This window comes from Acipenser ruthenus, chromosome 34 (genome assembly GCF_902713425.1).
Source record: "Acipenser ruthenus chromosome 34, fAciRut3.2 maternal haplotype, whole genome shotgun sequence".
NCBI lineage: Eukaryota > Metazoa > Chordata > Actinopteri > Acipenseriformes > Acipenseridae > Acipenser > Acipenser ruthenus.
Genome location: NC_081222.1, coordinates 11,583,095 through 11,594,824, shown reverse-complemented (window position 1 = coordinate 11,594,824; position 11,730 = coordinate 11,583,095). Strand labels below are relative to the sequence as shown.

Here is an 11,730-nt window from a genome sequence, read left to right as displayed (position 1 = left end):
GCTGAGACCCCAGAAAGACGCTCCTCATTAGCCCATGAACAGAGTTACTTAAACAGAGAAGAGGGGTCACTCGAACCAAAGGCTTGATACAATACGGAAATCCCGTAAGACATTGTACCCTCATGGGCCGACAGGAAAAGCGTTTTTTTTCCCTCCCGGAGTAAGCTCGTGTTTCGTCTCATATTCTTCAGGGAGTCAATTATGCTGTTAGTTAAACAGAAATTACGGTGCCATGATAAATTGCACGTCCTGTAATGTGGGGTATTTAGTAAGAAATGTTAAATAGTGGGTAGCTTCAAATGTTCTTTTAATTTGCTGCATTTTTACTTGCCCCTCACTGTTTTACTGTATTTCAAATCATTATGTGGTTCTAGGTTATTTTTGACCCATATTGAGATTTTTTTTTTAATTCTCTAAGTCCTTTTACTCTTACTTTAAGCCTCTCTCTCTCTCTCTCTCTCTCTCTCTCTCTCTCTCTCTCTCTCTCTCTCAACCAATTCCAAACACGTATAAGGAATGCCCGTACCAAGATTCAAGCTACACAGGTATAAATATAGCCAAAACACTGTAACTGGGAAATAATTATGTTGCTGTTCAAGTTAATTCCTTGCAGATGCTTGTTAACATTTTATAATACACGTGTAAACATGTACAGTATCTTATACCAAAATGTTATGTACTTTACTTTAAAAAGCACCGCCCATGCCTTCTTAGCTTACCACCAATTTTAACTCTGCCTTTCTTATTTTATATGAGCTGTGCAACAACGGACGATAATACACAGGCTTCTCTCAAGAAACACAACAGCGCCACCCAGTGGCAAAAACACGTACAACAATTGACAAACTCACTGACTTTCTGCTTAGCTCACTCTTATTTGATCGGTATTTCCCATGCTTTACCAAGTAAGATGTTTTCTCCAAAAAAAAGTCTTACAACATAAAATAAGTTGTAAAATGCTGTGCAATATATAACAAACGTTTATTAAGTATTTTGTTAACAAATATTACAAAGACTTACACAGATACATACAATTTAAAAAGTTAAAGCTGCAGTTTAAAAAGCTAGAAACCTTTGTTTTTAATATAAATTAGTGGTGAGACTAATATTTGAATATTGAATATTTGGTGGCTAAAATGACCATGTTTGTATTCACTCATGTAACAGAATCTATAAATTACTGTATGAAAAAGATGCAAAGGAAATCAATGCATGAATGACATCTCAAATAAATAACATCCATTCTGTTGTGCAGAAGAGAGGGGTTCTTTCATTTCTTTAGTTGGCAATTTGAAGAGGTACCACCAGATTTATTGGTATTATTTAAAAACAGACCTACAACGATAAACAGAATACAAAAGGGGAAAAATAATCTGTTTTAAGGCAATTACATTTTTCAGTGCAGGGCAAAGTAAATGCATTTTAAATCAAGGGCTCCTATGAAGTTTCATATGATACAGAACAAATATACTGAAGAAGGTAACTTGCACTGTTCAGACTTGTTAGTTGTCCTATATATGTGTTAGTTTGATTGAATCTACCCATGTCTGTTTTTTAAAAATAAAAAAAGTTTATGAAGCTTAAATAAGGTTTTATATTGTTTTAAACTACATAAGCAGCACAATGTTCACTGGGGGTCATATCACTAAATAAACAGTAAGAACTGCTTTGGAAAAGGTGAAGAAACTGTGCAAGTATTCAGAAGACATCCTGGAATGTCTTCTGCTATTAGTCCTCATTTCTAGGTTGTCCAATTCTTACAAACAAGACCGCGGACACGATCATAGTCCCCACCTTTAATAAAAAGAAAGAAATGGCATTAGATCTGAAGGTTCATTTAACAAATACTTCTAAAGTTAGGAATACACCTGCAGATCCCCCATAAACTCCATGATTTCCGACACAGGGGAGGGCTGAAAAGGACAGCTGTGTTTTGTTTCACCTGACAGGCACTGTGACAAGGATGGCTTGTGGGTGACATCACACCAGTACTGTGATGCGCAGATTTATTATAAATAATAAGAATAAACAAACACTAGACAAAACACAGAACAAAACACATTAGCAAAATAACCAGCGCAAGGGCCAAAACAACAGGACTACACAAAACACTCAAGGAGTAAATAACATGGGACAAACGAGACAGCAGAACAGGAAAAACACTCACCGCATACCTCTAACACCAACATTACCTCTAACACACTAACCCCGAGTGAGGCATTCCTGCTGCTTTTCCAAAACGGCAAGCTGAAACGCTGTATAAAATACAACTTATATGACGCTGAGCGCTTTCTTTACACAGTATCATCTTTTAATATTCACCACAGCTTCCACAATATGAAATATACAAAACAGCAAAAGTGGACCTATTCGAAACATGTTCATTTCTGCATATGTTACTAGTGTGCTGATAGTGGGACTTGTAATTGCCTTTAAGAAGAATTTATCGTCAGGTATTAAATAAATAATATTATAATACTGTCAGTTTATGGACTCGCTAGGGCAGTAAAAATGCCACCTTCCAATCTGCTTTTAAAACATTCGACTGTGGAAGCTGTTTGACATTGATTGGCACTCTGTTGTAAAGGTGAGGGAAGGACGGCTTTTCTTGTTTTGAAATCAGCACATTAATGGATGGATTTTTAAAATAAATTCTTCTTTAAAGGCAATTGGGAGTACGACTGTGAGTATCAGCACACCGCTGGCGAATATATCCTGTGGTAGTTCCATTTAAAGGAGAAACAACTTCCACTGTAAATATCCCATCTGTGTCACTTATGGGCAACATTCCCAAATCACAGATCTTCTTCTAACTACACAAACCTCTAGTACGCAAATTCCAGCTGCCGTTGAACCAATAATCGTGCTTTGTTGCTGAATCACTGAAATCATCGTTCGGAAACAACCCTAAAATAAGAAAAAAGAGCTCATCGTGTCTGATATAATGTCACATGACGAACACAACAACTCGTTAGGAACAATGAGATGTACTCATTAGTGAGACAGTATGACAGCTACATAGAGGAGACAGCACGAGCATTCAGAGTACTGTAGTTACTCCGCGAGTGAGGATAGCTGAATAACCCACAAGCTCCCCGAGGGAAGGAGTGAAAATAACCACAGCACTCGACGAGGCTTCATGGAGCATTCTGTTTGTGCAATGTACCAAACAAAGTGTGCTTAACCCAACCCTCAGCAGCTGGATTTGCACAATGACTTTCCTTAGACCAAGCTCTGCATCTGCTGCTAAGCAACGCTAGATGTCTTAATACTTGTTGTGTAATATATGACATACAGGCTGCATGTAATGTAATGTGACCACTGTCATATGCATTCATACAAGGCATTACATATACAGCATTGCTTTCCTATGGTGCAACCTGAACATCTTTATATATATATAGATATAGATATAGATATATATATATATATATATATATATATATATATATATATATATATATATATATATATACATATATATATATATATATACAGTATATATAGATAGATAGATAGATAGATAGATAGATATACACCAATGCATTTATGTTTGTAGAAAGACACAATACCTTTTCATGAATGATAGTATTTGCAGTATTTTTTCCATCACATGCCGGTTCTTTTAGGTTCACACAGCAGGTCTTGGGGTAAGACAGCCCTGTGGAGTTACTGAACTGGGATCCAGTGAAATCTGTATAGTTATCAAACCCACAACAATGATACTGAAGGGGGGATAAAAAAAAAACATGCTTTTAAATTTTCATGTTAATAACTGGTTTAACCCTTAATACTCTCAAATATAACAGCCTGCTGCAGCAGAGAGAATGACACAACATGAGCTTCACAAAGACACTGAGGATATTTAATCTTGAACAGACCGTCTGCTCCCTTCTAAAATTTTGCAACAGTAAAATCATGGGTAACCAAGGCCAGAGAGGAGTGGTAAAGCATATTCAAAGGGCAAATGATAAACTATGGTAAAGGGATCATATAAGTGCAACATCACTGTGGTAAACTTGTATAAGAGTTGTGTCAAATTGTGGTAAACTGTATATTTGTTTGGCGATCTCAATTGCACTGCTGTCTCCTGAAAGCAAACTTGTGATCTAAAAAGCTAATTAAGCCACTGCCCTCCTATAATAAATATTTTGCTATTGATGCAACTAGTATTTTTACTTACCTTTAACATAATGAGGTTCCATGCTTGGGATATTGTGTCTGTTGCGACAGGACCAGCATAGGCATGTATTAAGGACACCCGGCTGGTGTTACGCACAACAGACTCCACCTGAAATAACAGTAAGTGGTTACATGACTGAGAGAACATTCTCAGAAATGACTTGCATATCCGTCTGAGTTGTTTCCTGCACTAGGGTGGTCCCAGGTTTCTTTGTTGATGCAGTGCATTCTGGTACTTGTAGTCCTGCTTGTAAAAATGTAATATGAAAGGCACCAGAATGCATTGGGGTGCGATTTAAACTAACCAAATTGTCAAAACTGCCCTGTGAACTGTGTGAGTCATATAGTCACCCTGGCCAGGTCATATTTATCTTTAAATAACTAAGGTGCTTTGCTGGGGACTCCGAAGGGTGCGTCACATTGGCTCTGGCGCTCCCGTGGGTGAAGGAGGCAAAACCAGCAGGGACTGTTTCTCCTCATCGCGCCATAGCGAACCCTGCTGGTCAGGCGCCCACCTGCAGGGCTGGCCTTTGTCCTCTAGAGGCCAGTAGCTCACTGACATCCGCTCTGGAGTTCCTGGGTAAATAAGGAAGCTAGCTCGGTCGTGGGATCGGAGGACGCCCGCTGAACCATCGGGTCTCCTAAGCCACGTGGGGAATCGCTGCAGTGAGGGGACAAGCGACTGGGCATTCCAAATTGGGAGAGAATAGGTGGAAAAATAATAATTGGACACACTAAATTAAAAGAAAATTTTTTAAAAAAACCTGTAAGGAACTAATTCAAGCAGACTTAGGCTTTGCCCAGTGCCTTCTTCAGTGTAATAATGTTAACTAGTCAAAGCCTTTGTCTTCTTGACCTAGTTTTATATAGTTTTACCTTGTATAGAATCAGCAATATATTCACACTGGTGTGCCCTTTCTCTGTTGATGCTAGCTTGGTTCTGCGTATTTTGTTTTTCAAGTTTTCAACTCAATCCATGTAACAAACATGTAAGTGCAAGGTTAAAAATGTTTTTAAAAAGAATCCACTTACTATATCCTTATAGATGAAGATGAGCACAGCTCCAACAACCTCAGCAATGTATATAATTGAAACGATGCAAAAGAACTGTTGAGAAAAACACAAATGTTATTATGCATTATGCAGCACCAGTACAGGGGAGGTGATAAAGTTCTTGTGCTGTCGAAATTATATTTACATCGCATACAGTGCCGTGAAAAATTATTTGCCCCGTCTGATTTTCTGCATTTTTGCACATTTTTCACATTGTATTTGGTCAGATTTTTTTGTGGGTTGTAGCAGTATATAAAGGGAGTCTGAGAGAAAAAATGACACCAAAGTTTGGTGCTTCTTTCATTTGTTTGGTGTGCAAGGTAATCAAACATGCAATCTTCAGGTGTGAAAAAGTTATTGCCCCCCCCTAGTTAACTCAACCCAATTAAAGGCATAATTAGGGTCAGCTGTTTGAGTACTTTGGTTAACAACCAAGCCTGATTTGGGCCAGCCCTGCCCAATATAAATCTGACTAACTTTGGCCCTTACCATCAGAGTGAAGTTGTCAGCACACAGGTTCTAGAGGCACATCATGCCACGAACAAAAGAAATTCCTGAAGACCTCCGGAAAAAAGTTGTTGATGCCTATCAGTCTGGAAAGGGTTACAAAGCCATTGCTAAGGCTCTGGGGCTCCACCGAACCACAGTCAGAGCCATATTGTCCAAATGGAGAAAGTTTGGGACAGTAGTGAATCTTCCTAGGAGTGGCCGTCCTGCCAAAATCTCTCCAAGAGCAAGGCGTAAAATCATCCAGGGTTCTGCAGGCCTCTTTCGCCTCGGCTAAGGTCAGTGTTCATGACTCCACCATCAGAAAGACACTGGGCAAAAATGGGATTCATGGCAGAGTAGCAAAGCGGAAACCATTGCTCACTAAGAAGAACATGAATGCTCGTCTCAAGTTTGCCAAAAAGCACCTGGATGATCCTCAAGAGTTCTGGAACAATGTTCTATGGACAGATGAGTCAAAAGTGGAACTTTTTGGCCGACATGGGCCCCGTTATGTCTGGCGAAAATCAAACACTGCATTCCACAGTAAGAACCTCATACCAACAGTCAAGCATGGTGGTGGTAGTGTCATGGTTTGGGGATGCTTTGCTGCATCAGGACCTGGACGACTTGCCATCATTGAAGGAACCATGAATTCTGCTCTGTATCAGAGAATTCTACAGGAGAATGTCAGGCCATCCGTCCGTGAGCTGAAGCTGAAGCGCAGCTGGGTCATGCAGCAAGACAATGATCCAAAACACACAAGCAAGTCTACATCAGAATGGTTGAAGAACAAGAAATTTAAAGTTTTGGAATGGCCTAGTCAAAGTCCAGACCTAAACCCCATTGAGATGTTGTGGCAGGACCTGAAACGAGCAGTTTATGCTCGAAAACTCACAAATGTCACTGAGTTGAAGCAGTTCTGCATGGAGGAGTGGGCCAAAATTCCTCCACGGCGCTGTGAGAGACTAATCAATAACTACAGGAAGCGTTTGGTTGCAGTTATTGCTGCTAAAGGTGGCGTAACCAGTTATTGAGTCTAAGGGGGCGATTACTTTTCCACACAGGGCATTGGGTGTTGCATAACTTTCTTTCATAAATAAATGAAATATGTATCAATTTTTTGTGTTATTTGTTCACTCAGAGTCCCTTTTGTCTAATATTAGGTTTTGGTTGAAGATCTGATAACATTCAGTGTCAAAAATATGCAAAAATGCAGAAAATCAGACAGGGGGAAAATACTTTTTCATGGCACTGTAAATATGTCACAGTACACGACTGCAAAACACTATCAGAATCTCTTAAACAGCAATACTGCAATCTTACTAGCAGAAGAAGGCATTGGTTCTCTTTCCATGCTCCACAACACCCAATAAGACCAATGACTACAAGCACAGATCCAACACCGATACAGATGTACCCAATATTGATAAACTGTGTTGAGAAAGACCCTATAGCTTGTATAAAGGAGCCTGCTCCATATTTAATCCAGAGGCCTAGTCCTAACAACACACCGCCAGCAATCTGGAAAACAAAGACAAGGGTCAAGACACGAAATACGAGGAGGGTTAGCTGTGAATGGATAGGTGCAGTAATACCTGACATACTACTCTGATGGAAGTGGAGGCGAATGTGTGATTGTTACTGATAGAAAATCAAATTCACTTCTCCAAAATGAAACAGCCTTCTAGAGTGCAAGAATCAGCATTTTAGTGTTTGTATTATTATTATTATTATTATTATTATTATTATTATTATTATTTATTTCTTAGGAGACGCCCTTATCCAGGGCGACTTACAGTCGTAAACAAAAATACATTTCAAGAATCACAGTACAAATATTAATACAATTAAGAGCAAGATAAATACAATGACTTTGGTTCTAGCAAGTACAAGTATGACAAAATATGATTCAATACCGGAGCAGATAACAGTGGCAGTGATAGTTACATCAGGATAATACAAAATACTACAGATTAAATAACACTTGATAGAATACAGTACTCTAAAGTACAGGATTAAAAGCAGTAAAATAGGGAGCAGATAAGAGCAAGTAAAGCACATTTAAGGAAGAGTGATAAAGTGTCCAGAGGTAAAAGAGGAGTTCTACAGGTGCTGTCTGAAGAGGTGAGTCTTGAGGAGGCGCCGGAAGGTTTGTAGCGGTGGTTGGTAGATAAATAAAAATGCTCTAAATCTTATCTCGCATGTTCTTCTATTTGCGACAGGTCTGTTCAAGTTTTGAAAGAATTAAATGAACTGCAAGCTGAAGACATGTTTCATTTTAAAAGATGGAATCTGGTACTCCACTAGGTTAAAGCAAACTATTTTCAGGGAGTCTGTATCACTTCCTTAGCCATTTCAATTCAGCAGTGTGTTGGGCAGTGGCGTGGGAGGGGAGTGCTGGTTGGTATTGATGAGGTGAGGACAATGTTACTGTTTCTATGAAATGATAAAAGGAAATCTACACTACCTGAGGCATGGCTGGAAACAACCATTTCTTTAAGTGTAGAACCAGATATCATGCCTTAAAATGCATCTATTTCAAAACTGTACATTTGAGCAACACAGTGAATGTAAACTGGGTATCCACTAGGTTATATAAAGTTATGGACTACTTACAAAAATGACTCCAGAGAAGAACATCATCAAGTATTTGAAACATGCATACAAGTTACTAAGTTCAGTCATTTTTATGCAGTCCCTGGAGGTTCAGTTAATCTGTAAAAACATATATACATTAAAACTGGCTGCCCATTTGAACAACAGGCAAGTTTTAAACACATTATTAAAGCTCTATTTCTAAAGTGACCAGGCGTCCCGTTTTGGACGGGACAGTCCCACTTTCGGAACACTGGTCCCAGTGTCCCCAGAACTTTTCTTGGGACGCTCATTTCGTCCTGTTTCCCCGCCCCAAACTTCGCCGTGCTTTAGTGTGAGAGGTCCCGGGTTCGAGCCCGCCCTCTGCCTGTGTGTGGATTGCCTCGCCCTGTGTGATGGGCCTGCCTGTGTTAACCGAGATCGCTACAGTATGTTAGTGAATAATACAACATCATTTGTGAACTAGTCATTTTCACATTTGTGAAATTCATGTTGTAAAAATATTGAAAAAGTTTTAGAATTTTTTTTTTTATTTTTCTATAAGCAGGGCCGTAGCCAGCAAATAAGCAGCTTTTTCTTTGCAACATTCAAATTCAATATGAAAGAAAATATTTGGGTTTTTTTTTTTAGCAACGCCATAATATTTGTTGTAGACACTATACTTGGTTTTAAATCCTAATCTATCAAACTTGAATTTACAGCAGTAATTATTTCACAACCCTAAAAATAACATCGTTCTAAAATGCAATCTCATCATACATTCAATCTGGGATCAGAAACATTTATGCTGCGAGAATTCAGGGAACCGACTCATTAAAATAAAGGTAATGTTAGTCATTGTTCCACGTTTAGCTGATACGTTTGGGTTACTTATCTGATGCGCAATCATATCCCGGATACTCTTGTTCAGACGATTCCATGCCATAGGGGGCGCTGTAGCTAAATGCTGACCGGCCAACCCAGGACCTTCTTCAAGGCACTTATACTTATTTATCTGTAGCAACAAACCCCGGTAACCTGGCAACAAACCTATTACAGTTTTACCCAGTGCAATTGCCTTCTACAATTCAGAGACATCCAGTTTAAAGAAGCCAGTCTCTGGCAGTGAGGGGTTTGAGGGTGGCATTCTCATACAAACCTGGCTGCTTTGTTCAAAAGGCGATCCAGTTTTTTTTTTTTTTTTTTAATTGCTCAGCAGAAAAGGATCACGATAACCACACAAGGGGAAAATACAGCTTTTATATCACATGTTTTTACTTTGAAGCGTATTGTCTATGATAGCACGGTTTTAGTTTTACACTTGCTGAGCAGCAAAAAAACACGCAAGGCCTGTTTTTTGTTTGTTTGATAATAACCAAATCAGTACATGTATAATATAAACATGAACACAGGCAACTTTGCTTTAGATTTACGTAAACATACCTGTCTAATAAAGCTGCTTCTGATATTCAAGTTCAGTTTACTTCAATATTCAGAGCTGTTCAAAGATTTTGAAAACATTAAATGATGACCCCTAAAGATCGGGTCAACGAGTTTGGCAAGGCTGAATTTCACATGTGCGTTTTCTACTTCATGCAGCAAGGCTATAGATTACACTCCTAGGCTGACATGTACTTGGTTCTGGTCAACATTATTACTTTGCCTCACCTTGTAAAAAAAAGTCGCTAATTAGCCTTGTTCGATTCGAAGCCATTCGAACACTTAACGACGCGGCTGTAGTGGCATGAACCGAGCCGCACGGTGTCGCTGTAGTCTGCAATGACAGTAAAGATTTTGAAGAGCAAGTCTATAGATGGGTATCAGTGGGACTTGGGAATAAGTGCATGCACACAAGAATATAAGAAAATTTACAAACGAGAGGAGGCCATTCAGCCCATCTTGCTCGTTTGGTTTTTAGTAGCTTATTGATCCCAGAATCTCATCAAGCAGCTTCTTGAAGGATCCCAGGGTTTCAGCTTCAACAACATTACTGGGGAGTTGGTTCCAGACCCTCACAATTCTCTGTGTAAAAAAGTGCCTCCTATTTTCTGTTCCGAGACAACGAGGAATGACATGCATTTTATTTTGCGTCAAAGCAACGTGTAAAAGGGCCTAAATAAATTATTATTAGTATGATTTTAACCGAGGCCATGTGCCCATTTAATTTCTTTAAAATGTATTTACATTGATAGTTGAGTACGTATTTTTATTTCTGTGTTAAATGTATTTTATAAGTAGTATATTTTATCCTGCAAAGTTTAAGAAAGAATAGCGGTAATGAAGTACTTCTATATTTAATACATTTTGACAGCTAAATTAAAACACACTCTGGACGCGGTTTACCTAAAAGCAACACGGCAGATTTCTTCAAAACCAAACCTTGCGTGCCAGAATGCAGGTTTATTAATAATAGGCTTGCGTTCATTAATAATTTAATTAATTATCGGTGTGTAGCATTTCCCAAAATCAATACTTCTAAATAATTGTAAACAGGTGGTTGGCAGGTAGGTTTTACATTTTGTGTGTGAAAATATGAACTGTATAATATCCATTTCATAACAAAAATAATATATAAAAATGTTCCTGAACGACCCTACCCTCGAATTCAGCAGGTCAGACAGTACGGGTACATGGTCCTAAAAAGTGTAGCGCGTCGTATGAAATTATAATAAGTTACTAGAAATTTACTTACCGTTTTGTTTATATTTTAAAACAATCTGAGATTTCCAGCCGCGGTCCAGGCTTCACGCATGCGCAGTGACCGGCAGGGCGGGCTTCGTCTCAAACGGCTTTTCGCGTCGAGCCGCGCGCGGCGGCGCTGTTGCAGGCTCGAGCGCGCACCCGTCCTGGTTTCTGCACGATTTTAACGCGCAGCAAACATCGTAAATAAACCTGCCGGCGTTTTAAAACCCAGAGCTTTTTTTCCCAATTGATTAACATTGCTGTTTTGTAGGATCTTGCCTAATATGACAATTTAATGCCAACCTAGCAGGCAGAATTACCTTTCCCATAAAGTTCGGCGCAGTAGTAGTTTTTTTTTAAAAACTCATGTATTAAATAACTCAAGCGAAAAACAAGGACGTTCATTGGTAAACCCCCCAGAAATTAAGAGTGACTTGATTACTAACCATCGCCGTTTATTTTATTTGTATGCTTTTTTAAAAAATTGTATTTATTTGGCAGATGCCTTTATCCAAGGAAAATATTTATTAATATAAACGCACCGTTTACTTTAAAGACGAAACACTAGAGTTCTATTGATTTACAATTCATATTGCGTATGCATGTGTTTTTAATAAGCATTGCTGAATACCTCCTAAAGTAATTTTAAGTTGTGCAAACATGGTGCAGTTACCAACTGTGAACATAAGAGGGGGACAGAGGATAGCTGAACAAAACACCGACAACTGCTGTGCAAGTACTGAAAAGCCG

General features: G+C 38.9%; 1 protein-coding gene across 3 annotated transcripts; it reads right to left on the bottom strand.

Annotated features, from left to right (window-relative positions):
- Positions 1-962: 962 nt before the first annotated feature.
- Positions 963-11,163, bottom strand: LOC117962674 (tetraspanin-1-like). Of its 3 annotated transcripts, XM_059007181.1 has the most exons (9): positions 10,991-11,156; positions 9,967-10,072; positions 8,341-8,439; positions 7,048-7,245; positions 5,215-5,289; positions 4,184-4,291; positions 3,573-3,725; positions 2,824-2,907; positions 963-1,794 (listed from the first exon to the last, which is right to left on the bottom strand). In XM_059007181.1, the coding sequence occupies exons 3-9, from the start codon at positions 8,407-8,409 to the stop codon at positions 1,729-1,731; spliced, it is 753 nt and encodes a 250-aa protein (XP_058863164.1). In that variant the 5' UTR covers positions 8,410-8,439; positions 9,967-10,072; positions 10,991-11,156; the 3' UTR covers positions 963-1,728. The 3 variants fall into 3 exon arrangements, with proteins under 3 accessions (XP_058863164.1, XP_034769548.2, XP_058863165.1); XM_034913657.2 differs by lacking the exon at positions 2,824-2,907 and having other exon boundaries at positions 10,991-11,163; XM_059007182.1 differs by lacking the exon at positions 9,967-10,072.
- Between the last annotated feature and the right edge of the window lie 567 nt (positions 11,164-11,730).

Coding starts and splice junctions, on each gene's coding strand:
- LOC117962674 (XM_059007181.1), bottom strand. CDS start 8,409: ATGACTGAACTTAGTAACTTGTATGCATGTTTCAAATACTTGATGATG. Junction 7,246..8,340: donor TCTTCTCTGGAGTCATTTTT/GTAAGTAGTCCA, acceptor TTTGTTTTCCAG/ATTGCTGGCGGTGTGTTGTT. Junction 1,795..2,823: donor CTGGAATTTGCGTACTAGAG/GTTTGTGTAGTT, acceptor TTTTTATTAAAG/GTGGGGACTATGATCGTGTC.